The sequence below is a fragment of the Canis lupus genome, chromosome X (genome assembly GCF_003254725.2).
Source record: "Canis lupus dingo isolate Sandy chromosome X, ASM325472v2, whole genome shotgun sequence".
Taxonomy (NCBI): Eukaryota; Metazoa; Chordata; class Mammalia; order Carnivora; family Canidae; genus Canis; species Canis lupus.
Genome location: NC_064281.1, coordinates 85,325,179 through 85,348,551, shown reverse-complemented (window position 1 = coordinate 85,348,551; position 23,373 = coordinate 85,325,179). Strand labels below are relative to the sequence as shown.

Genomic DNA, 23,373 nt, shown 5'->3' with positions numbered 1-23,373 from the left:
TTGGGCTGGTTGCCCTTATGAAAAAATTACGAGGATTCATTAAGATAGCTCTGAGCAGTATGACTGCTATTTCTGGGAATCAGCACTCAAGAGGCTATAGGCACAGACCTCAGAAAATCAGAGTAGCCCCACCTTTGGGTCCTGTTCTATTCTACTTTAGGAGAACTGGCCTATAACATAGGACTGACCCCAGTGTCAAAGGAAATTATTATTCAATCTGAATGGTTTGGTCTATTCCATCTACAAAAACAATCCAAACCAATAACTGAGTTTCAACCTTCATTTCTTTTAGCCTGAATTATCACATTTGCCTGTCTTTATGGAGTGAACACATTGGTACTGTATCTAACCCAGTGGTCTCTAAGCATTCTAAATGTTGCTAATGCTCTGCAAACATTGTTTTAATAAAATGTTGGTCTGAGGGCTGGCCATGATCTTAGCAATCATCTATTTTGTCTTTCTCATTTCACAGAAAAGGAAACAGAGACATAAAGAAGAGCTAAATGTTACTTGTTCAAGTTCATATGTCAATTAGCAGAAGAGACGAGACTAGAATCCAAGTTCTTAATTCCCAGGACACTATTCTTTAAACTGCACCACTTTACACATACAGGTATGCACCATTATTTCCAGGGACGTCCCCTGAGAAATTTTTAACTTTTGATTTAAAACTGTACTAATCTCAAATGTTGGGTCAGGCAGGGAGGTGGAGATCTAACCAACTTTGCAGGAAATATATCCTTGTACAAAAGTAAAACCCTCTCAGTAACAAGGGTGACCTGGTTTTAAAGATCCCAATATGCAAAATGAGAAAGTTACAAAATAGTCACACTGAAGGAGATTGCATTAGAAGGGACTACTCAGCAGAACTTCTTGAGTGCATTTAAGCATTTATGATTATTACTTGGCAGAATCCTCTGGGACAGAGAAACAAAGTTAAAATGCTAAGAACCACTGCCAGATGAAGACCAAGAAGAAAGCAAAAGAAACATCTTTGAAGTACAATGGAGGTTATGAATAAATAGAATCTGTTGACAGAAACTCAGTTTCCTCTAAAAGTATCAGGGCCCCAGTCACCAACCCAGTGAAGAGCCTTTCTCAATCACATGGACAGCAGCACTATGAAGTCTTATGGTCACTCAAGCTGAAAGTGTAATATCATTTTGAGGTCCTGTCTACCTCATCCCTTATAATATATCCATTACCAAGCCCTATTTTTCTCTGTCTTGAAAATAACTCTAAAATTCTTCCCTTCTGCATTCTGACTGCCAGCATTCTAGATGGGACTCCCTTATCTCATTGAAAAAAAATCCTATTATCTCCTAGTCTGATTTACCACTGGCACAGACATAGGAGTCATCTTATACAGCTTTCTTGATCACATCCTGTTTAAGAATCTAGAGTGACCCCTAATGCCTACATGATCAAGACCTAGTCTCTCAACCAAATATTCAATATCCCCCAACTAATGGGCCCAGCTTAGCTACTCCAACATACTTCCCTCTCTTCCCAAGCACTGCCATACCCAAGGTAGTACTAATTTGCACCTTTAGCTTCTATCCTCCTCCCACATATAAGAGAGGTGTTTTCCCAATTCCCACATCTGCCTATCTAAATCCCACTCAGCCTTTCAGACCCAGCTCTGGTTTACATCTCCCACATACCTTTCCTAACCACCTCCCCAAAACTCCAGCTGATCTTGATCTTTACAATTTTAATTAGTGCCAGCTATGCTCAAGGTACTGATCTTCTTGCTTCTTTAGAAATGGGAAAAACTAACAGGCAAAATTTGGGACCCATTTAATAAAGTCCTGCTCTGAAACAGGGACGATGTTCATTTAGCCCTTAGTATCTGTTACTATAGAGAGTGCCAGGCCATCAGTTGAAGGATTCCCTAATCTTTCTTCCTCCCAAAAAGAAAGTAACATCTGTTGGACCATGCAAAATGTACTTCATTACCCATTTGTTACAGAATCACAGAATCTTAGAATATTTGAGAGGGAAGGGGCTTTAGATCATTAATTAAACAAAAGAAAAGTGAGGTCCATTTCTGTTTTCTGGGTATTCTAAGGTTTATTTCCCTTTATAGAGCTACTACTGGTAAATAGCACAATTTTAAAAGAAATTTGACAGTACATATCTTTAAAAATGCACCTGGTTTTTGACTCAGTAATTCGACTTTCTGGGACACTATACTGAGCAAAAAACTTTGAATATTAAAAAAAATGTAAAAAAAATCACAGCTTTGTTTATAACAGTAGAGATAAACTGGAGACACCCTAAAGATCACCAAAATGGAGACTAGTTAAGTATATTATGGTATACTTGATCCAATCCAATAAAATATCAAATGGCTATTTAACATGATATTTTAACATATGATGGTATTAAACCATACTGCCTCAATCTCACCTAGCAGAGTCACTTTTCCACTAGGGAAATTGGTGATAGAAAGGGCAGATGATTTAAAGAGTGATATTATTGATAATAATGTATGGGAAATTCTTACAAGATATTAAGTGAAGAAAACTGATAGAAAATGTATATACAGGATGAACTCACTTAAAATGCATAGGGGGAAGACTGGGAATCCTTGTTTAAGGAAATTGTTTGATTTTTTTCATGAAAATTCATGATTTGCTGATTTAAGTAATTTTTATTTTAAAATAATTTCAGACACATACAAAGGTGTAAGAATAGTAAAAGAACTCCTGTGTACCTCTCACTCATCATATTCCCTAAATATTAGCATAAATAAACTTTTATTTATTTATTTATTGCAGTATTGAGTTTTTTTGTTTTGTTTTACACTTATCATGCCATGAATTCATAGGGAATGTGTTCCAGCAGCTCAGGCTCCTTTCCATTGGTTCTTACAAAGTGTGCTTTTCTGGGTAGAGCAGGCTGGCACTTTAGTTGAACCCAAGTACCTTTCTCTTTGACTCCCTTCTTTTTCTGATTATTTTTCTTCACATGCTTCAGAAAGCTATCTTGGCTCTTTGAATGCTTAATATACTCAATATATACATTAATTCTCTTGGCAAGAATCTTGCCTCTAACTTGTTTACAATTATGCCAACAGCATGCTGGGTAACATTGTAGACTCTTCCAGTTTTGCCATGGTTATATTTGTGGGGCATTCCATTTTGAACAGTGCCCATTTGCTTAACACCTACAATATCACCTTTCTTGTAGATTTGCATGTATGTGGCCAAAGGAACAATTCCATGTTTTCTAAAAGGCCTAAAGAACATAGCAGGTAACTCTCCTCTTTCCCTTTATGTTGATCATTCTGGCAAATTACTGGAAGATGGCGATTCCAGTGAAAAGGGATAAATAAAACTTGTAAAGAAGTCCTTCTGCCCCATTTAAGGATTGTTTGGCCAATAAGCTCCTATGCGAACACTGTCACTTTAGATTCCAAAGTGACAGAAAGGAGACACTCATTTCTCATGGCCTGTGGAATCTGGGATGAAAGCCAGCCTGAAGACTAATAATCAGATGTAAGACTTTTAACCAATTACACTGTCTATTATTTACTGTAATCAGCATTATCACATTCAGCCTTTCCCTTGACTACCTCAAGGAACATCATGCAGACAAAGTGATAATAAATGTTGAGCAACAGATTTAAACTTCCTGATTCAGCTGAATGGCTTGAGGGAAACATACATATTTTTTGTTCATACCTTCCCTCTAGTAAAAATGAAAAACATCAATTTAATCTGGCTGCCAGCAGTTCTACATAACTCCTCTGGACATCAAAGAGAAAGGAATAAAGAGTTGAGGACATTACAGAAATAAAAACACCACATATCCATAGCCATGAAAATGTATTATGCAAATGAAAGTACCCACATTTTAGCACAGATACTATATATTTCTATCCTGCATTTGAAAAAGTCCTCTCTGGTATAGACATTTTGAGGTAGAAGAGACATTTGGGTCATCCAGCACTTGTCCTGTTGGACTCCCGGTAATGATGAAAATGCTCTCTATCTGTGCTGTTCACTATGGTAGTCATGAGTCACCTGTGGTTATTAGGTGCTTGAAATGTGACTTGTATAACAGCAGAACTGAATTTTTTTATCTCATCTCATTTTAATTCATTTAGATTTACATAGCTACATGTGGCTAGCAGCTACTATACTGGACAGTGGAGATCTAGACCTTTCTCCACTCTAGAAATTTCCTCTCCAGTTCCCCTGATCTCTTTGCAATCTCACTGAAGTTACCTTATGATAATGGTACTCAATCTCAGCTGCATATTACATTCACCTCGGGCACTATTCTTAAGCATCAGTGTGGAGGGGGAGAGGTACAATGACCCAAACATGGATATTTTTTAAAGAGGTCCTCAGGTGGTTTTAATGTGTAGCCAGATTTGAGAACCTTTGATCAATATGCTGATGATTCTTAACTCTATATTACTAGATCTCAATGCTGTGCTGCAGATGCTGGCTGGATCTTTCCTTTCTTATTCTCCACCCCCACCCAAAAAACCCCCTCCAACACCAATATATCTAAAGGGAATATCATTGTCTAGTATTGCCCTCACCCAAATACTTCAGACTGTAATTACTGGACTTATTTCTGCCATTTTGCTATTTGTTTTTTATTTGTCTGAGATATTTTTTATTTCTCAATTCCTTCATTATAGCCTTCTTTTGTGTTTATCTTTTTTATAATTTATTGTTCTGATTTACTTCTCATTTCCTATTATATACATTTTTTTAAGTAAACTCTACCCCCAACATGGGACTCAAACTTGTGGCCAAGATCAAGAGTCTTATGCTCTACTGACTGAGCCAGTCAGGTGTAGCAAAAAGAGGTCTATTCTGGGATCCCTGGGTGGCTCAGCGGTTTAGCGCCTGCCTTTAGCCCAGGGCGCGATCCTGGAGACCCGGGATCAAATCCCATATCGGGCTCCTGGTGCATGGAGCCTGCTTCTCCCTCTGCCTATGTCTCTGCGCCTCTCTCTCTCTCTGTGTGTGTGACTATCATAAATAAATAAAAATTAAAAAAAGAGGTCTATTCCATATGTTTTTAATTATTTTCTTAGTGTCTATCATGGAGATTAATATCAACAACTTCTATGTATAGCAAGCTAGTTTCAGTTAATAATAGCATAACTTTAAAAGTATAAAAACTCTGTTCCACTGCAGCTCCATTCCTCCTCCTCTATGTTATTATTGTCACAGTTTACATCTTTATATACTGTGCATCCATTAACATAGACTTATAATTTTTGTTCTATGCATTTGTCTTTTAAATCTCATATAGAAAATAAGACTTACAACCAAAAAAGTATAAGAATTTTGGCTTTTATATTTAGGTATTAATTTATCTTTACCAGTGTTCTTTATTTCTACATATGGTTTTGAATTGCTGTCTGGCCTGAAGGACTACCTTTAGCATTTCTTGTAGGGCAGGTTTACTGATAATTAACTCCTTCAGGGGATCCCTGGGTGGCTCAGTGGTTTAGCACCTGCCTTTGTGTGTGTGTGTGTGTGTGTGTGATGAATGAATAAATAAAATCTTAAAAAGAAAACCTCCTTCAGCTTTTGTTTATCTGGGAATGTCTTCATTTCACCTTCATTTTTGAAGGATAGTTTCGCAGAGTATAGAATTTAGGTTGAGAAGGGTTTTTTAAGATTTTATTTATTCATAAGAGACATAGGGAGAGAGGCAGAGACATAGGCAGAGGGAGAAGCAGGGTCCCCACAGGGAGCCCAATGTGGGACTCAATCCCCGGAAGCGGGATCATACCCTGAGCCAAAAGCAGACACTCAACCACTGAGTCACCCAGGTATTCCTGAGAAGGGGTTTTTCTTTTCTATAAACATTTTAAACATATTACACCACTGCCTTCTGGATTCTATGGTTTCTGAAGAAAAATTGGCTCTTAATTTTATTGAGGATCCCTTGTCTGTGACAAATCATTTCTCTTGCTACATTAAAGATTGCTTCTTTGTCTTTGTCTTTTGATAGTTCGATTGTAATGTGTCTTGGTGTGGCATCTCTTTGAGTTTAGCCTTCTTAGAGTTTATTAGTCTTCTTGGATAGATTGATGTATTTCATCAAATTGTGGAATATTTTGGCCATTATTTCTTCACATATACTTTCTGCCATTTTTTCTCTCTTCTCCGTCTACAACCCCCATTATGCATCTGTTGGTACACTTAGTAAGTGTCTCACATACAACTGAGGTGCTATTCATTTCTCTTCATTACCTTTTCCTTTCTGCCCCTCATACTGGATAATTTCAATTGATATATCTTCAGTTTCACTGATTCTATCCCCTGCTTGCTCAAATCTGCTGTTCAGAATTTGGCAAATACTACAGGGAAGGCCACTCTAACTCTGAGAAAATTCTAATGAAGGGGATATAAAACAAAGATAAACCTGGAGAGCCTGGGGGGCACAGTCACTTAAGCATCCAACTCTTAGTTTCACTTCAGGTTGTGATCTCAGGGTCATGAGATTGAGCCCCACATGGGGTTCCATGCTCAGCACAGAGTCTGCTTAGAGTTTCTCTCTCTCTCTTCCTCTGCTCCTCCCCACTTCTCTGGAAAAAATAAATAAATCTTTAAAGAAAAACAAGAGCAATCTTGTCAGCTGATCCCTCTTTTTTCATGCAGCAATTCAATACATATGCATTAACCTGTCAAAACCTACAATCACAATTCCTTGAGAACAAAATCCATATTGGCCTGCTGGTACCAGCAAGCCACCACTAAGAATGTGGGCCACTGTCTCCAAAGCTTTATCTAAGCTAAAGGAGTGGGAGATGGTAGGTAGGAAGTTCAGTGAAAATGCTACAAAATTCTCTTACCAAAATTTAGTGGCTTCTTTCTTCATTAAGTACTCATCTTATTCTTTTAAGTGTTTATTAAATACCAGAGTTCAGAAAAAGTTGATTCTGATGGTTTTAGCTATGATAGTTTACTATGATAGATGCATTAGTGGAGAGATGGGTTTTTTGAATTCTCTACTTTGCCATTTTTTATGTCTTTTTTTCTTAATCAAAAATTTTATGGAAATATTTACACATTTATCCTTTCACTTAAACTTTAATTTTTCTGTCCAGCTCCATATAAAATCTGAATGACAGGGCCACCTGGGTGGATCAGTGGTTGGGCATCTGCCTTTGGCTTAGGTCATGATCCTGGGATCCTGGGATTGAATCCTACCATCAGGTTCCCCACGGAGAACCTGCTTCTCCCTCTGCCTATGTCTCTGTCTCTCTCTCTGTGTGTCTTTCATAAATAAATAAATAAAATATTTTTAAAAATAAAACCTAAATGGTATACTTTTTGTAATTTATATCTTAATTTAATTAAGAAATTATATTTTTATTAGTGTGAGTCTTTCTATTCAGCAACAAAATATGCTTCTCTGTTCTCTTCAGTCTTGCTTTATACCCTTCAGTAACTTCTTTTACTTGGATCCTGTTCCCTTTTAAATAAATTAACTCCTGGACATCTTAAGATGGCACTATTGTGCACTGGATTTTTTACATTTCAATTTCTGAGTGATAGTGATGATTATGGTTAAGTTTTTTAAAGCTATCGTTATTTGTATATTTTTCTTACATTCTTTCACCTTCCCAAAGTTCCTTGTTAGGTCTAACAGATCTTTGTAAAGTTTTCTTGGGTTGTTTTATTATACAATTACATCATGTAAATATAAAAGTAATTTTGTATCCTCTGCTAAATACTTATCATACTTTCATGTCCTCTTACTACAATAGCCAGAACTTTAAAATTGAATAATAGTGCTACTTGTGGCATCCCTATCTTGTTCTTGATTTTAATGGCAATGGATGCAGTATTTCACAACTTACTATATTTATTATTGCTCTGAGGTAAATAGTGTTTTTGTGTATAAGTAGTTTACTTCTGTTCCAACTTTAGTTTTTTTTAAATAGATACTGAGTTACATCAAATTTCTTTTCATGTATTGATATGATCATGAAATCCTTCCTTTCCTTGAAGTCACTGACTTATTTATTGAATTATATTGACAATTTCTTCACATTGAACCATGCTTGCATTCTTAGGATAAATTCCACTTGGTTATAATGTATTATTCTTCAAATTCACTACTGCTTTATAATTTGCTAATATTTTATTTAGAATTTTTGGAATTATTTTCATGATTGAAACAGTCTATAGTTTTTTTTGGAGGAAGTCTATAGTTTTCATCTTAGGTAATCTTTATTAGATTTTGGCATTAATATTACACTTGCTCTGTAGAATGAATTCCTTTTGCATAATTTGAACTATCTTTAATATCAAAATAGCCATCTATATTTTTTATTCTATATATACAGCTGTGAAAACACTTGAGTGGAATGATTTTTAATTTCAAACTATTTTAATTTCTTCTATGATTACTAATCTGGTCAGTTTTTCCATTTATTTATGGTTTAATTTTGGTTTTAATTTTCAGAAAATATTTATGGTTTTAATTTTTCAGAAAATATAGTCACTTAGGATGTCTTCAGCTTCTTGTAAAAGAAAAGCAGGTCTAAAAGTGGGTTAACAAAAAGGGAGTTTTTATCTCACACAACTAAAAGGCTAGAAATTGAGCAACTCCTAGATTGGTTAATTCAATGGCTTAAAGACATCATAAAGGACTTGATGTATGCCATCCTTAGCATGTAGGCTGTATCTTTTAGGTTGGTTATTCCTCAGAGTTCCAAGGTGGCTACCAAATTCTTTGGTATCACAAGCAAATGACAACATTCAGAGGCAAAAAGGGAAATATTTCTTTTTTTACATCTCTTTTTCAGAACAAAGAAACCTTCCTCAGAAGCCCTCCAGGACATCTCATTGGCCAGAATTGCAACAAATACTCAAACCTAGATCAATCACTGGCCAAAAAAATGAAATTACCAATACTGACTTAGTCGTAGACTAAATGAGGCTTTTTTCCTTGAAAGAAGGAGAGGTTTATTGCCTGAGCACATGGCTGCATGGAGGGGAGGAAGTTAAACACACAAACAAAAGCAGAGCTCTACCAATAGAACATTGCCCCATCTCTATCCTCACCATCATTTCATTTAGCAATTCCATACAAATTTATTGAGAGCCTACTATGTGCCAGGCTCTGGGTATAGAGTAGTAAATATGACAGGTTCTTGTTATTATGAACTTTATTTTTTTCTTTTTTAAATATTTTATTTATTTATTCATAGAGACACAGCTAGAGAGAGAGGCAGAGACACAGGCAGAGGGAGGAGCAGGCTCCATGCAGGGAGCCTGACGTGGGACTGGATCCAGGTCTCCAGGATCACGCCCTGAGCTGCAGGCGGCGCTAAACCGCTGCGCCACCGGGGCTGCCCTATTATGAAATTTACATTTTGATTGGGAAAGCTAGTTCTTAAAATAACAAATATAAATATGATCATTTTGAATAGTGGTAGTGTTTTCTTGAAGAAAAACAAGTCAGGGTAATGAGATGGAGAGGAACATTTGCTCCATTAGAAAAAGTGTCTAGGAAGGCTTACTGAGGAGATAACATTTGATCTGAAGCTTGTATGTTTAAGAGAGAGATTGTGAAGATCTGCTGGAAGAAGATTATAGGCAGCAAACTACATGTGCAAAGGTCCCAAGGTGGTCACATGCTTGAGAGGTATGAAGAATAGAAAGTCAGTGTTCTCTTAAAATAACACTGTGTTTTATATATCCATGCCTAAGCACATATTGTGTGTGTTACCTAGGATGACCATCCCTACACTGCTATCTAGCAAACTCCTACCAACTTTTCAAGCCATAGCTGAATATTACTTTCTCTTCAATTACCTCCCCAGGTAGGGTTGAACACTTCCTCCTTCATATCCCTACTATGTGTTAGAATCCTAATCATATGATAGTACATTTAACGTATTTTCATTTTTCTCTCTCTCTAGACTAACGTATTTTCATTTTTCTCTCTCTCTAGACTGGGGGTTGCTTAAAGGCCCCACTACTAAGTATGCTGGGCCTGACAAACAGTAGGTACATAACAAGTATTTGTTGAATTGAAATACTGAATATCTACTATTCCTGGCACTATTATAGGCATTATGAAGCATATAAAAGAGCCTACTTTCATACAAGTAGTTAAAAATGTAGACTCTGGAGTCAGAAGTTTGGCTCTAATCCCAAGCCACCACTTACTAGCTGTGTGAACTAAAGTAATTTACTTAACCTCTCTGTGCTTCAGATTCCTTATCTGTGAAGTGGGAGATTATAACAGTAACTATCTAAAAGTGAAAAATAATTTAAATAATGCATATGAAGCATTTAGTAACATAGTATCTGGCATATGATTAGTGCTTAATGTTAATTTATTATTATTTGTAAAGTAATGAAATTCTTGAATTGATAAGACTTAAACAAATGAGAAACAATACTGCAATAGACTATGTAGGAGGGTTTAAAGTGCCTCCTGAAACAATAGTGTATCTTGACCTCAACAAAGCATTGCTGAATGTATGAATGAAGAAAAAATAGCCACAGTGTAGTCTGTGCTGGCCTGACCATTCTAGAGCACTAGCTTCATTTCAGAGCATCATATTTGAAAAGAAACAAAATATAGTGTAACTAGAAGCAAACTACTAGAATGATCATAATTCCAGAGAAGGGGAGACTCAAGGTAGAGAGAGACATGAGAGCTGAAATCAAACATTTGAAGGGTTGTCGTGCAGAAGAAAGAGTTTTGCTCAGTGCTGCTCTAGAGAAAAGAACTAGGACAATGGAATAGAAATTGTAGGCAAGGTATTTCAGCTCAACATAGAAAAGCATTTGCAGAAAGTCAGCATTTACCACGCAGGTAAGAAAGTGATGAGTTCCCCATTGGTGGAAGCACTCATTAGCTGAATAATCACTTAACAAGGATATTGTCAAGGGGACTTTTTCATTGGGCAGCGGATTATTCTAGATGACCTTTGAGGTCCCTTGAAGGAAGTTCAAGATCTGGACCTTTCTACGTAAGATTAGTATTATTACATTAAAATTAGGAAGTTCTCATGGCACCTGGGTGGCTCAGTCTGTTAAACGTCTGCTTTCAGCTCAGGTCATTATTCCAGGTTCCTGAAATCAAGCCCCACATCACATCTGGCTCCTTGCTCAACGGGGAGTTTGCTTCTCCCTCTGCCTGCCACTCCCCCTGCTTGTGCTCTCTCTTTCTCTGTCAAATAAATAAATAGAATCTTTTTTTAAAAATAAAACAAAATAAAGTAAAATTAGGAAGTTCTTGAAGTGGTACTATGAAAGAGCCAAAATGCTCTAAAAATCAATACTCCACCAAATATGTACATGTGTGCGCATGCACACACACACACACACACAGAGTATTCCTCAGACTAGCCCACTCCTGTGCCTTTGTACATAAAAATTCCACTTTAGTTACTTTTGGGATTGGGCATTCAAGTTCCTCTTTAAATATAATATTTTCCTAGAGGAGGTACAACTTTAAGCCACTTAGCCATCATCATCAGCTTCTATCACAGTGCCTGGTACATATTCATTGAATGTGCTTGTTATCCACCATTTATACCCGAGATTGTACAAATTTGTCTTAAAGGGCTCTGAAGAGATGCAGAAGTGGATAAGTAGGCATGGATAAGGGTGAGAGGTCACAAGGCCTTCACTATTCAAGCTCAATGCTTATAGCACACAGTGTAAGCCATGCACAGATACCATCTCTCTCTAAATACACTTTTTTTAGTTAGGTGGAAAGCTAGGCGTTCCTCCTCACAGACAAAGTCCTGAGCTGGGCTTTGATCTGGGCTGGGATTTGCGCCCTGGCCTTCTGCCCAGCCCATTGATTTAGCTCTTTAAATCGAATCATTTAAGCCTACAAATGTCATAGATCCCATTAGACAATTTCCTCTGGCTAGCAGCACAGAAAAGAGAGAACATTATAAGCCCCCTGAGGCAGACTGTTAGACCATTCCTAATGTTCCTTACTTGGTGGACTACATTCTACAAGTGAGGTTCACTTGTAGAAATGGCATGAAGTGCTGGCTGGTTTCGTTTTGTTCAGTTAAGAACACACCTCAAGCCCAGTGCATAACAAAGGAAAATCCAACCTCATCTCTTGGCTTATGTTAATGGCAAATGAGTACAATCTGCCAAGTATAAAGGTAAAGGGTAATGGGAAGGAACCTTCCCAATAATACATCCTCAAGAGATGCCAGAAACTCTATCATTAGGTATTTGTTCCCAGAATAATGGCAAAGTAGGACTAACAGCAAGCATATGAAGAAAGGATTGGTCTCAGCCTAGAGCAAGGCTGAGGCTATAGCTGTAAGGAAGGATCAGATGGCACCAGCTGTGGAGAATGGAAGAGGGGAGGATACTAGGCAAGTCATTAGATGTCTACATAAGCCTACATGTAGACAGACAATGCAGAGAACCCATTTTACATCACTGTCAATGTGTAGTGTAGAGCTGGGCATGGATACATAAAAGAGATTTCCAAGACTGGACACCAGGCCTCTCCTTTCCCCTTCACCACCTCTTCCCTGACCTTATAGACACACGTTTCTGTACTCCCAAGGCCACAGCCACTTTTCTCATCAAGGAATCCACATTAAGGTGGATGTTGTTAGCCCCATGATTTCATATTCCTTCCAGCCGTAGTTTTAGAGATGTTGTGCCTTAAAGCAAAGGAGTGATTCCCTAATAGTACACTCTCAGGCAAACCTCTGGAGGAGATGTTTTTCTCCATCGGGAATACTACGAGGCTTTTCATAGCACAGCTCACTGGAAATGCAATAGACTAGACCAACTTCAAATGCAAGAGATGAAAAGTAAATCTAGACTCTGAATTGACTATATATAATCCAATTATACTTACTTCAAGTCTCAAATCACCATGATTTTACTGTCTTCTTTCTTTACTACTATAACCCACACATCTGGTACATAGTGAAAGCTCAATGAATGGTACTGCTTGTCGCCTTCATTAGTACTACTATTAGCACAGGAAGCAGTAGTAGTAATAGTGCTGCCCTGGAACAGTGCCTGGGACATAGTAAATATTCAAAACTCTACTAATTATTTTGTTGCACTAGCTCCTGGCATAGTGCCTGGCATATAATAGGGCACAGATTTAGTTAGTTCCCCTCCTTCTCATACTGTTCTAGGACACATTTGTCTTCAGTTTACCCCACAGCTTTTCCTTACAGAAGTGGACAAGATCTTCCCGCAGCAACCATGCTATGACACCATCTGAAAAGACATCTAGCCTTCTCTCCCATGGTAACCTCTTAAGTAGCAAATGGGCAACAAGTATTTAAGGTCATTTTTCAGATGGGAAAACTGAGGTTATGAGCTCTTGGCTTGGAATTTTAGCTCACCCCCAATCTTTGTACCTTATTATAGCCCGAAAACTATGCTCCCTCCAACTAGGCCATGATCAATCTCACCACTGTTGTTCTTATGCTCTGCAGTGACTGTACTACCCTTACATTTTCACATTTAATTCATCTTCCAAAGACTGGCTTAGAGCTACCTCCTCCATGAAACCTTCTCTGCAATCTTCAGCCCTCACTGAGCCCTTCCTGAAATAGCAAAAAAATCAAATCAGTGTCACATAACTTAGCACTTCATGACCATGCCAACCCTCCAAAGTTAGATATTTGTTCATTAAACATTCACTTGTCAAGCACCTGTCATGTTCCAGACCCTCTGTGAGTACTTAGAAGGCAGGAATCAAGGTACTCCTACCCTAGTGGCAGAAAGACAAACATGCAGTTAGGTGACATTGGGAAAAAAAGTCATCAAAGTAACAGTGGAGAACTCAGAGGGAGATTAGCTAACTTTCTGAAGCTGTTGGGGGAAAAGTTCACAGAGAAGGAGAACTATGAGCAAAGTGCTAAAGCTGAGAAGAAATTTATCAGGAAGAGAGAGTAGAAAGAAGCTATGTGCAAAGGTATGATTATAAAAGGGGAACTCAGAGAGCATGGCTCGGTATGGCTAGAACTTAGGGTGAGATGGAGAAAGATGAGAGAATATCATGGAAAGTTTACTCATCTATTCATCAAATATATGTCAAGCATTCAGGGCATGCCAGGAACTTGGCTAGGTGCAGGTTCTATAAAAACAGGACAGTGCAGTCCCTGAACTTAAGATTTAAAGCAAATTGGACAGAAGAGATGATTATTCAGTAAGACATAGATATAAGTAACTACAAATTGTGATAAGCATTAAAAAGGAAGAGAATACAATGGAGAGAAGAGTATGAAGGAACTACTTTAGAAAAGGTGGCTAGTGAGGGCTACTCTGTGGAGGTGACATTTTGTTGAGGCTTGAGAGATGAAGAAAGCTGGCAAAGAGCATTCTAGGACATAATCAAAGGTCTTGAGGTGGCAAAAACGCTTGGCATGTTGGGAGAATCAAAAGAAGTTCCATGAGGCTAAAGAATAGCAGATGAGAGCAAGAATTTGAAGAGGTAAACACAAGCCCAGACCTAGGAGCCCTCAGAAAGGAATGTTGATTTCATCACAAGAGTAGCAAGAAACTAATCAAGGAGGAGTAAAATGGAATCAGATGTATATTCCATGGGACAACTTGGGGGTGGCGCCAAAGACCATGCAGAGGGGAAGAGAATAGAATGAGGATGACCAACTGTAAGTTTGTGAAATGGTTTAAGTGAGAGATGATGAAGGCATGGACCTATTCTTTCCTACCCTCCCAAAGTGACTAGCATAGTGCAAGGTACACTGCAGGCTTCCAGTGTGTTTACATTGATTAAATAAATATAACCTGAATCGGGTTGTTGAGTCTCCCTTCAGGAGATCACACTGTCTCTTCTTCCTCATCCTTGTTTTTTTTTTTTTTTTCATCGTGGAGATAGAGTGGCAGTCTACAATTAGTATTATTAAAGTCATTTGCTGTTTAGTGGCAAATGCCTACTCTTAAGTGTCACTTCCCTTTAGCCACTGCTGAGTTACTTGAAAGTAGCAAAGAAAAATATCAGTGCTTCTCAAGACAGCCAAACAGTACCTGGCTCTCCTGAGACTTGGATGCAGAGAGAAATTTGTCATTTGGGCTTGTTCAGGGCAAGAGGTGACACTCACCTTCAAATACTAACTTCCCAGAAGATCACAAGCACATGAATTGCAAATGTCACTTGGTATAATATATGCTTCTTTCTCTGCCAAAGCAAGGATGTCATTACCTGGAAGAGTGAGGCAAACGTTTGTAGAAGCTTCATGTCTTCATCTTCTCTTCCATTCAGGAGATGAGACAAGTGGCCCTTTATCACATTTCCATTTCCTTTTGCCGGCAGAACAGTTTGGTAATGAGACACTTAAATTGATCTACCCAGCTCAGCCTCCAGAGGGTCCTGGAGGGCCCAGGGATGGGAAATAAAGGGGAGCCAGTCACCTTATGGATCTGAGCCTCATCTTCTCCCCTGGGGAGGATAAACATTCCTATCCCACAGGACGAGTACAAGGAGTCAGCAAGGATCATGGATAAATTTGAGCTGTAAACTATGAGGCAAGAACTCTAAACTGCTATTCATTTTATACAATTGAAGGCAAAGACTGTCTTCTTGGTTTCCCAGAGAAAGTTAAACACATTGTAGGAGTTCAATAATAGGTTTTACTTTAAAATCAATTCCATTGAAATCTGGTTTTAGATGTGGTGCATATAAAATAGACCATTCACCTCTGAGAACTGAATCAAACAGATTATCAGATCCATCAGCTCCTTGATTTCAAGTGGTAGAGGACAAAATTATGAATAGGTAGAGGCAGTACTTGACTTTGGTCTCTTGGAGCCATTACCTGCTCTCCAGTGAGCAGCAGCAAGAAGCAGGGTTTCAGTTAGCATGAAAAAACTGGTCAAAGGTAACTCCAACTTTGCATCATCAATCAGAAGTATTATGAGTGTCTTCAGAAGGGAAAGAAATAATTTGTGCCATGTCTTAGGAGGTTAACACTGTGCCAACTTCTTGATAATATCTCATCTGATTCTCAAAATAGCTTTATGAAGAAGGGATTATTCTCTAGCATAGCACTGGTACATAGCACTGGTACACAGTAAACTGTAACTAAGTGATAACTGCTATTAATGCTATTACAATTGATAACCTTAATAATAATTAACTGAAGTACAGTGGGCTTGAGTAACTTATCCAAGGTTGCAGAGCCAGGACTTGAACCAAGGTCTTTCCCACCCAAAAGTCCAGGCTTTTTCTACTATACCCTTTTGCAAGAAGAGAAAGATCTGATGTGAAAACAGTTGATTTTCCAACCCCTTAGCCAGGCTGCCTCCATAAACTGGCCACTTGAGATCTTCAAGCACCTAAGACTCTCTTTGGTCTTCCTCTCTCACAGGTTGCTAAATTGCTATGAACCATGGCCCAACTCTACTACAAAAAAGTCAACTACTCACCATACAGAGATCGCATCCCCCTGCAAATTGTGAGGGCTGAGACTGAGCTCTCTGCAGAAGAGAAGGCTTTCCTCAATGCGGTGGAGAAGGGGGACTATGCTACCGTGAAGCAGGCCCTACAGGAGGCTGAGATCTACTACAATGTCAACATCAACTGCATGGATCCTCTGGGCCGGAGTGCCCTGCTCATTGCCATTGAGAATGAGAACTTGGAGATCATGGAGCTACTGCTGAACCACAGCGTGTATGTAGGCGATGCATTGCTCTATGCCATCCGCAAGGAGGTGGTGGGTGCTGTGGAGCTTCTGCTCAGTTACAGGCGGCCGAGTGGAGAGAAGCAGGTAAGAGAAATCCCTGCAGGCTGGGGAAACAGCCAGGAACAATAAGGCCCCTGAATCAGAAGCCTTGAAACTAGGGAAGGTTAGGTAGGCTGGAGTTAAGAAGCCCTATGATGGCAACACTCTCTTTTCAGAAATAGCATCAGTGATCTCAGTATCCTAGAGCTACCCTGCATGGCCCACACTGAGTTTTCCTCATTTGTCTTTTTCCTGTGAGCATTTGCCCATATACATTCAATACCTAGCAACCTGGGATCCCTGGGTAGCGCAGCGGTTTGGCGCCTGGCTTTGGCCCAGGGCGCGATCCTGGAGACCCGGGATCGAATCCCACGTCGGGCTCCCGGTGCATGGAGCCTGCTTCTCCCTCTGCCTGTGTCTCTGCCTCTCTCTCTCTCTCTCTCTCTGTGACTATCATAAATAAATAAAAAATTAAAAAAAAATACCTAGCAACCTGAAAGTGTGCACTCCATTTCCAGAATATCTAAGCTCCTTCTACCCTATCTACCTCCTGCTCCCTAGCTTCATTTTCTTCCTCTACTCAAAGGTTACATTCTAGAAAGGAAGAGACCAGGAATGCCTGGGTGGCTCAGTCAGTTAAGCATCTGCCTTTGGCTCAGGTCACGATCCTAAGGTCCTGGATTTTAGTCCCACATCAGGTTCCCTGCTCAACAGGGAGTCTGCTTCTCCCTCTGCCCCTCATGCTGTGCACTCTCTCTCTCTCTCTCTCATGCACAGGCGTGTGCATGCGCAAAACTAAATAAAATATTTTTTAAAAAAGGAGGAAACCAAACTCAGACATGGGATTTGTCCCTCTCACCAGCCTCTCTCCTGGAGAATGACAAGAAGACCTTTAAACGTGAATGCCATGGCATAGATGCAGAGGACACAGGGGCTCATGTATTTTCTCAATGCCTGTGATGCAACTGCATTCCAGCCCTAAATAGTTGGGGTTTTGCCTCTGTGACCCTCCTACCCTCTGAGGCACTTAGATTTAATACTCTGGAATCATATTTGAGTCTTTCCTTTTCCTTGCATCTGTGTCCAATCTCCAAGCTCTATGGTTTCTTCTTCCCCAATCTCACTTACATATTTTCTTTCCTCCCACCACTGTGCTCCTCATCATCTCTCTCCTAGATGAGTGATTCTCAAAGTGTGGTTCCTGGACCAGCACCATTAGATAGCACCACCAGGGAAACTTGATAGAAATGCAAACGCAAATTCTCAGGCCCCACCGCAAACTGAGGGAATGAGAAACTCTGGGGGGGAGGCCCAAAAAACTGTGTGTTGACCAGCCCCCCTGGGACTATGATGAACATTCAGGTTTGAGAACCACTATCCTACACTAACATGAAAATCTTCTAACTGGATTCCCTGCTTATAGAACCCTTTCTTTTTCACAAGCCATCTTGAGCAATGATGCTGTCTTATTCTCCCCAATACAGCATAACAATCCTGTCATTCCTCTCATGCTTTCAGTGACTACAAGGTCTCATTACAAGCAAAACCAGCACATGAAGCCCAGCACTCAGTACCCTTCTTTTCTGGTCCTGTCTCCCACAGGTTTCTCTTAAGCCCCTTGAGTCAAGCAGGTTTCTTTTTTTTTTTTAATAAGTTCTAGTATTTATTGTTTTTTTAATAATAAATTTATTCTTTATTTGTATTCAATTTGCCAACATACAGAATAACACCCAGTGCTCATTCCGTCAAATGACCCCCTCAGTGCCCGTCACCCATTTATCCCCACCCTCTGCCCTCCTCCCCTTCCACCACCCCTAGTTCGTTACCCAGAGTTAGGAGTCTTTATGTTCTGTCTCCCTTTCTGATATTTCTTATCCATTTCTTCTCCCTTCCCTTCTATTCCCTTTCACTATTATTTATATTCCCCAAATAAATGAGAACATATGTTTGTCCTTCTCTGATTGACTTATTTCACTCAGCATAATACCCTCCAGTTCCATCCACGTTGAAGCAAATGGTGGGTATTTGTCATATCTAATAGCTGAGTAATATTCCATTGTATAAACCACATCTTCTTTATCCATTCATCTTTCGATGGACACCGAGGCTCCTTCCACAGTTTGGCTATTGTGGACATTGCTGCTAGAAACATCGGGGTGCAGGTGTCCCGGCCTTTCATTGCATCTGCATCTTTGGGGTAAATCCCCAGCAGTGCAATTGCTGGGTCGTAGGGCAGGTCTATTTTTAACACTTTGAGGAACCTCCACACAGTTTTCCAGAGTGGCTGCACCAGTTCACATTCCCACCAACAGTGTAAGAGGGTTCCCTTTTCTCCGCATCCTCTCCAACATTTGTGATTTCCTGCCTTGTTAATTTTCCCCATTCTCACTGGTGTGAGGTGGTATCTCATTGTGGTTTTGATTTGTATTTCCCTGATGGCAAGTGATGCAGAGCATTTTCTCATGTGCTTGTTGGCCTTGTCTATGTCTTCCTCTGTGAGATTTCTCTTCATGTCTTTTGCCCATTTCATGATTGGATTGTTTGTTTCTTTGGTGTTGAGTTTAAGAAGTTCTTTATAGATCTTGGAAACTAGTCCTTTATCTGATACGTCATTTGCAAATAAATATCTTCTCCCATTCTGTAGGTTGTCTTTTAGTTTTGTTGACTGTATCCTTTGCTGTGCAAAAGCTTCTTATCTTGATGAAGTCCCAATCATTTTTGCTTTTGTTTCTTTTGCCTTCGTGGATGTATCTTGCAAGAAGTTACTGTGGCCGAGTTCAAAAAGGGTGTTGTCTGTGTTCTCCTCTAGGATTTTGATGGAATCTTGTCTCACATTTAGATCTTTCATCCATTTTGAGTTTATCTTTGTGTATGGTGCAAGGGAGTGGTCTAGTCTCATTCTTCTGCATGTGGATGTCCAATTTTCCCAGTACCATTTATTGAAGAGGCTGTCTTTCTTCCAGTGGATAGTCTTTCCTCCTTTATCAAATATTGGTTGACCATAAAGTTGAGGGTCCACTTCTGGGTTCTCTTCTGTTCCATTGATCTATGTGTCTGTTTTTGTGCCAGTACCACACTGTCTTGATGACCACAGCTTTGTAGTACAACCTGAAATCTGGCACTGTGATGCCCCCAGATATGGTTTTCTTTTTTAAAATTCCCCTGGCTATTCGGGGTCTTTTCTGATTCCACACAAATCTTAAAATAATTTGTTTTAACTCTCTGAAGAAAGTCCATGGTATTTTGACAGGGATTGCGTTAAACGTGTATATTGCCCTGGGTAACATTGACATTTTCACAATATTAATTCTGCCAATCCATGAGCATGGAATATTTTTCCATCTCTTTGTGTCTTCCTCAATTTCTTTCAGAAGAGTTCTATAGTTTTTAGGGTATAGATCCTTTACTTCTTTGGTTAGGTTTATTCCTAGGTTTCTCAGGCAGGTTTCTTAACGGTCTCGCTTTCTTTGGAGCATAGTAGGAACATAGAGTAGGGACAAAAGAAATACAGAGTCATCAAACATGGAACACCACAATACATTAAAAAACAAAAATAGTACGAATCAAACCCCAAATCGCCAAGTACTTAGATAAGAAAGCACTTGACATCAAGCCTTATAGGATACAACCAAAGCTAGGTTAAAAAGGAATTCGTAACTTTTCTACTTGCCTACCCAGTTAAACAAAAAGGAATGGAGGTAAGCTAAGTGATAACACACAGACCAAACATTGGAATTGACAGAGCAGAAAGACAGTAGATAAAAAATTCACTGAGTAAAGGGCCTGAATGCCCCCATTTTCCATCAGCACCTAATAGAGCACAGCTGTATGTCTACACTAGGAAAGTTGCTGTAATATCACTCAATAAATACTTATTTTATAAACAAGTAGTATGCAGCCAGCACTGTGTTAAGCAGCTTATACCACTGAGTTCACTTAATCCCCCCAGCGACTCTGTCAGGTAGACACTATTATGACTGCCCCCATTCTACCAATGAGGAAAATCAAGTCACAGTCAAATCAGTTGTCCAAGATCACAGTGTCAGAGGTGGGATCCAAACCCAAGGAATCTAACTCCTAAACCTCCCTGCCTAACCATTTGGCTATACTGCTAAATCTTGGGAATCCCCTCACAGGAGTTCTGAGACAGGGTAGATCAGTGAAGGACGGAGAGCTCTCTGGAAAGGACAGGCCAGAATTTGAATAAATAGCAAAGCAGAGAGGTATGAACATGTTCCCTACCCAGACCGTATCACGATTCCCATAAAAACTGATTTGTTCTGTGCCCTGTTTCCTCACAGCCCTGCTAAAGGCCTGAGTGATGAGTGATTTACTGTGTTACTCTGAACTAAGGGTTACCCAGATAACCTGCTCTATGATGACCTTGCTCACCTCTGAGACTGTGTAGCCTTTAGCTCTATCCTTCCGTTGACACCAATCCCATGCTACTATGTACTATTAGTCAATCTTACTTGAGTAGATGTTTGGTCTCTGTAACTAGATTGTTTCTTAAATGTTGGACATAGTCTAATGCCCAACTGTTTCCAGGTTCTCCCCCAATACTACCTAACCCAGTGCCTAGTATATAATGGACCATATATAAATATTTGCTGATGAATAAGGAGTTACATGTATCCCTCAGAAAAGTACATGGCTAGCTGATTGAATAAGACATCCTGGACTTTAATATTCAACCCCATTTAACTTCCTAACTGTTGTGAAAGAGAGGAGACTACAGGGAAGTTTCCAAAGAGGAGGCTAGCAATACCAACCCTATCTAAGTTTTGAACATAGGTTGTGTCCTCATTTGATGGCCCCCATCTCCCTCATATTTCCCAGTACTCTGGCAAACCCTGAGGAAGAAAGGCACCAGAAAAACTTACTCTGAAATAAAATCTAAGGCATGACCTCCCCTGGGGAAAAGCAGTGCTTAACTCACAGGAATGAATCACTAATGAACGGTGAAATGTCAGACATATGGAACAGGGGTAAAACTGTTTGGGACAGGCTGTCTTTTCCCAAGATTCTTTCAGACACACTGCCAACGTAAGACCTCCTTTGTCCATACTCCAATATCACAGCATATGTACAAATGCACAAAACCAGCAGCCCCATCCCCAAGTCTTCTCCAAAAGCTTTCTCTTCCCACTCTGCTCTCTCTACCAACCCCCACCACCAGCCTCTGCTAAGTTTTATTTTCTCCCATTGCTCTGACAATTGCTGTGATAAGTCATATGTCAGTAACTATAACAACAGCCTGCCACAGTGCTGGAGCTCTGCCTTTCTGGGAGATAGAAACAGGATTTGTTTACCTGGGAGCAATCAGGGATGTGAGCAAACACAGGCCTTCTGAAGGACCACAGGTCCAGCTTGGTAGGCTACTCTCAGGAAGGTGCCCCTCCCACACACAGAATCCAAACACTGGGCTTTTTCACCAGCCCTCCTCCATCTCTCCAAGGGACTGGGCACAGCTAACCTCCATCAGTCTTGGGTGGATAAACTAGTGCCCTTTTTGGCTTTACTAGGCAGAGTTTGGCCTCAGGATGGCAAAAAGAACCCTTTTGCTCAGCTCATCATGCTCTTTTCCCTCTTCTAGCTTATCAAAAGTGCTCTCAGATAAAGATCAGAGGCCAGGCATAAATGGCTAACACTGGCTTCAAGTATCAACGCTCACTTGGCAACCTGTGTCTTTAATAGAGACCAAATCTTTTTTTTTTTTCAATTTATTTTTTATTGGTGTTCAATTTACTAACATACAGAATAACACCCAGTGCCCGTCACCCATTCACTCCCACCCCCCGCCCTCCTCCCCTTCCACCACCCCCAGTTCGTTTCCCAGAGTTAGCAGTCTTTACGTTCTGTCTCCCTTTCTGACACTTCCCACACATTTCTTCTCCCTTCCCTTATATTCCCTTTCACTATTATTTATATTCCCCAAATGAATGAGAACATATAATGTTTGTCCTTCTCCGACTGACTTACTTCACTCAGCATAATACCCTCCAGTTCCATCCACGTTGAAACAAATGGTGGGTATTTGTCATTTCTAATAGCTGAGTAATATTCCATTGTATACATAAACCACATCTTCTTTATCCATTCATCTTTCGTTGGACACCGAGGCTCCTTCCACAGTTTGGCTATCGTGGCCATTGCTGCTATAAACATCGGGGTGCAGGTGTCCCGACGTTTCATTGCATTTGTATCTTTGGGGTAAATCCCCAGCAGTGCAATTGCTGGGTCGTAGGGCAGGTCTATTTTTAACTCTTTGAGGAACCTCCACACAGTTTTCCAGAGTGGCTGCACCAGTTCACATTCCCACCAACAGTGTAAGAGGGTTCCCTTTTCTCCGCATCCTCTCCAACATTTGTTGTTTCCTGCCTTGTTAATTTTCGAGACCAAATCTTAAAGTAAAAATGTTGATGCTTTATCAGAATTTTCTACACCAGACAGGTATAAGACTGTACATGCATGAGTGTGTGTGTGTGTGGGGGGGGTGTGGTGTTAGTCTTTTGTCTTCTTGTGTGTGTGTTGTTCTGAAGTCTTCTTGCTGCTCCAGAAATCAGACCCTCTTGGCAGCATCCACTCCCTGACTACTACAGCCTATTTGCGTAGTGGCAGATTTTGTGATTCCTTGGGAGTAAACACTCTTAAATAATTCTCAGAATTCAAAAGTT

At 39.8% G+C, this 23,373-nt stretch overlaps 1 protein-coding gene across 1 annotated transcript in view; it reads left to right on the top strand.

Moving 5' to 3' along the window:
- The first annotated feature begins 477 nt into the window (after nt 1-477).
- The window catches only part of TRPC5 (transient receptor potential cation channel subfamily C member 5), a 180,181-nt gene continuing 157,285 nt past the window's right edge, over nt 478-23,373 (top strand). The window contains exons 1-2 of the mRNA XM_025431527.3: nt 478-613; nt 16,343-16,741. Of these exons, the coding sequence (XP_025287312.1) occupies nt 16,364-16,741 (378 nt within the window). The 5' untranslated portion in view covers nt 478-613; nt 16,343-16,363. The remainder of the gene's footprint in view (nt 614-16,342; nt 16,742-23,373) is intronic.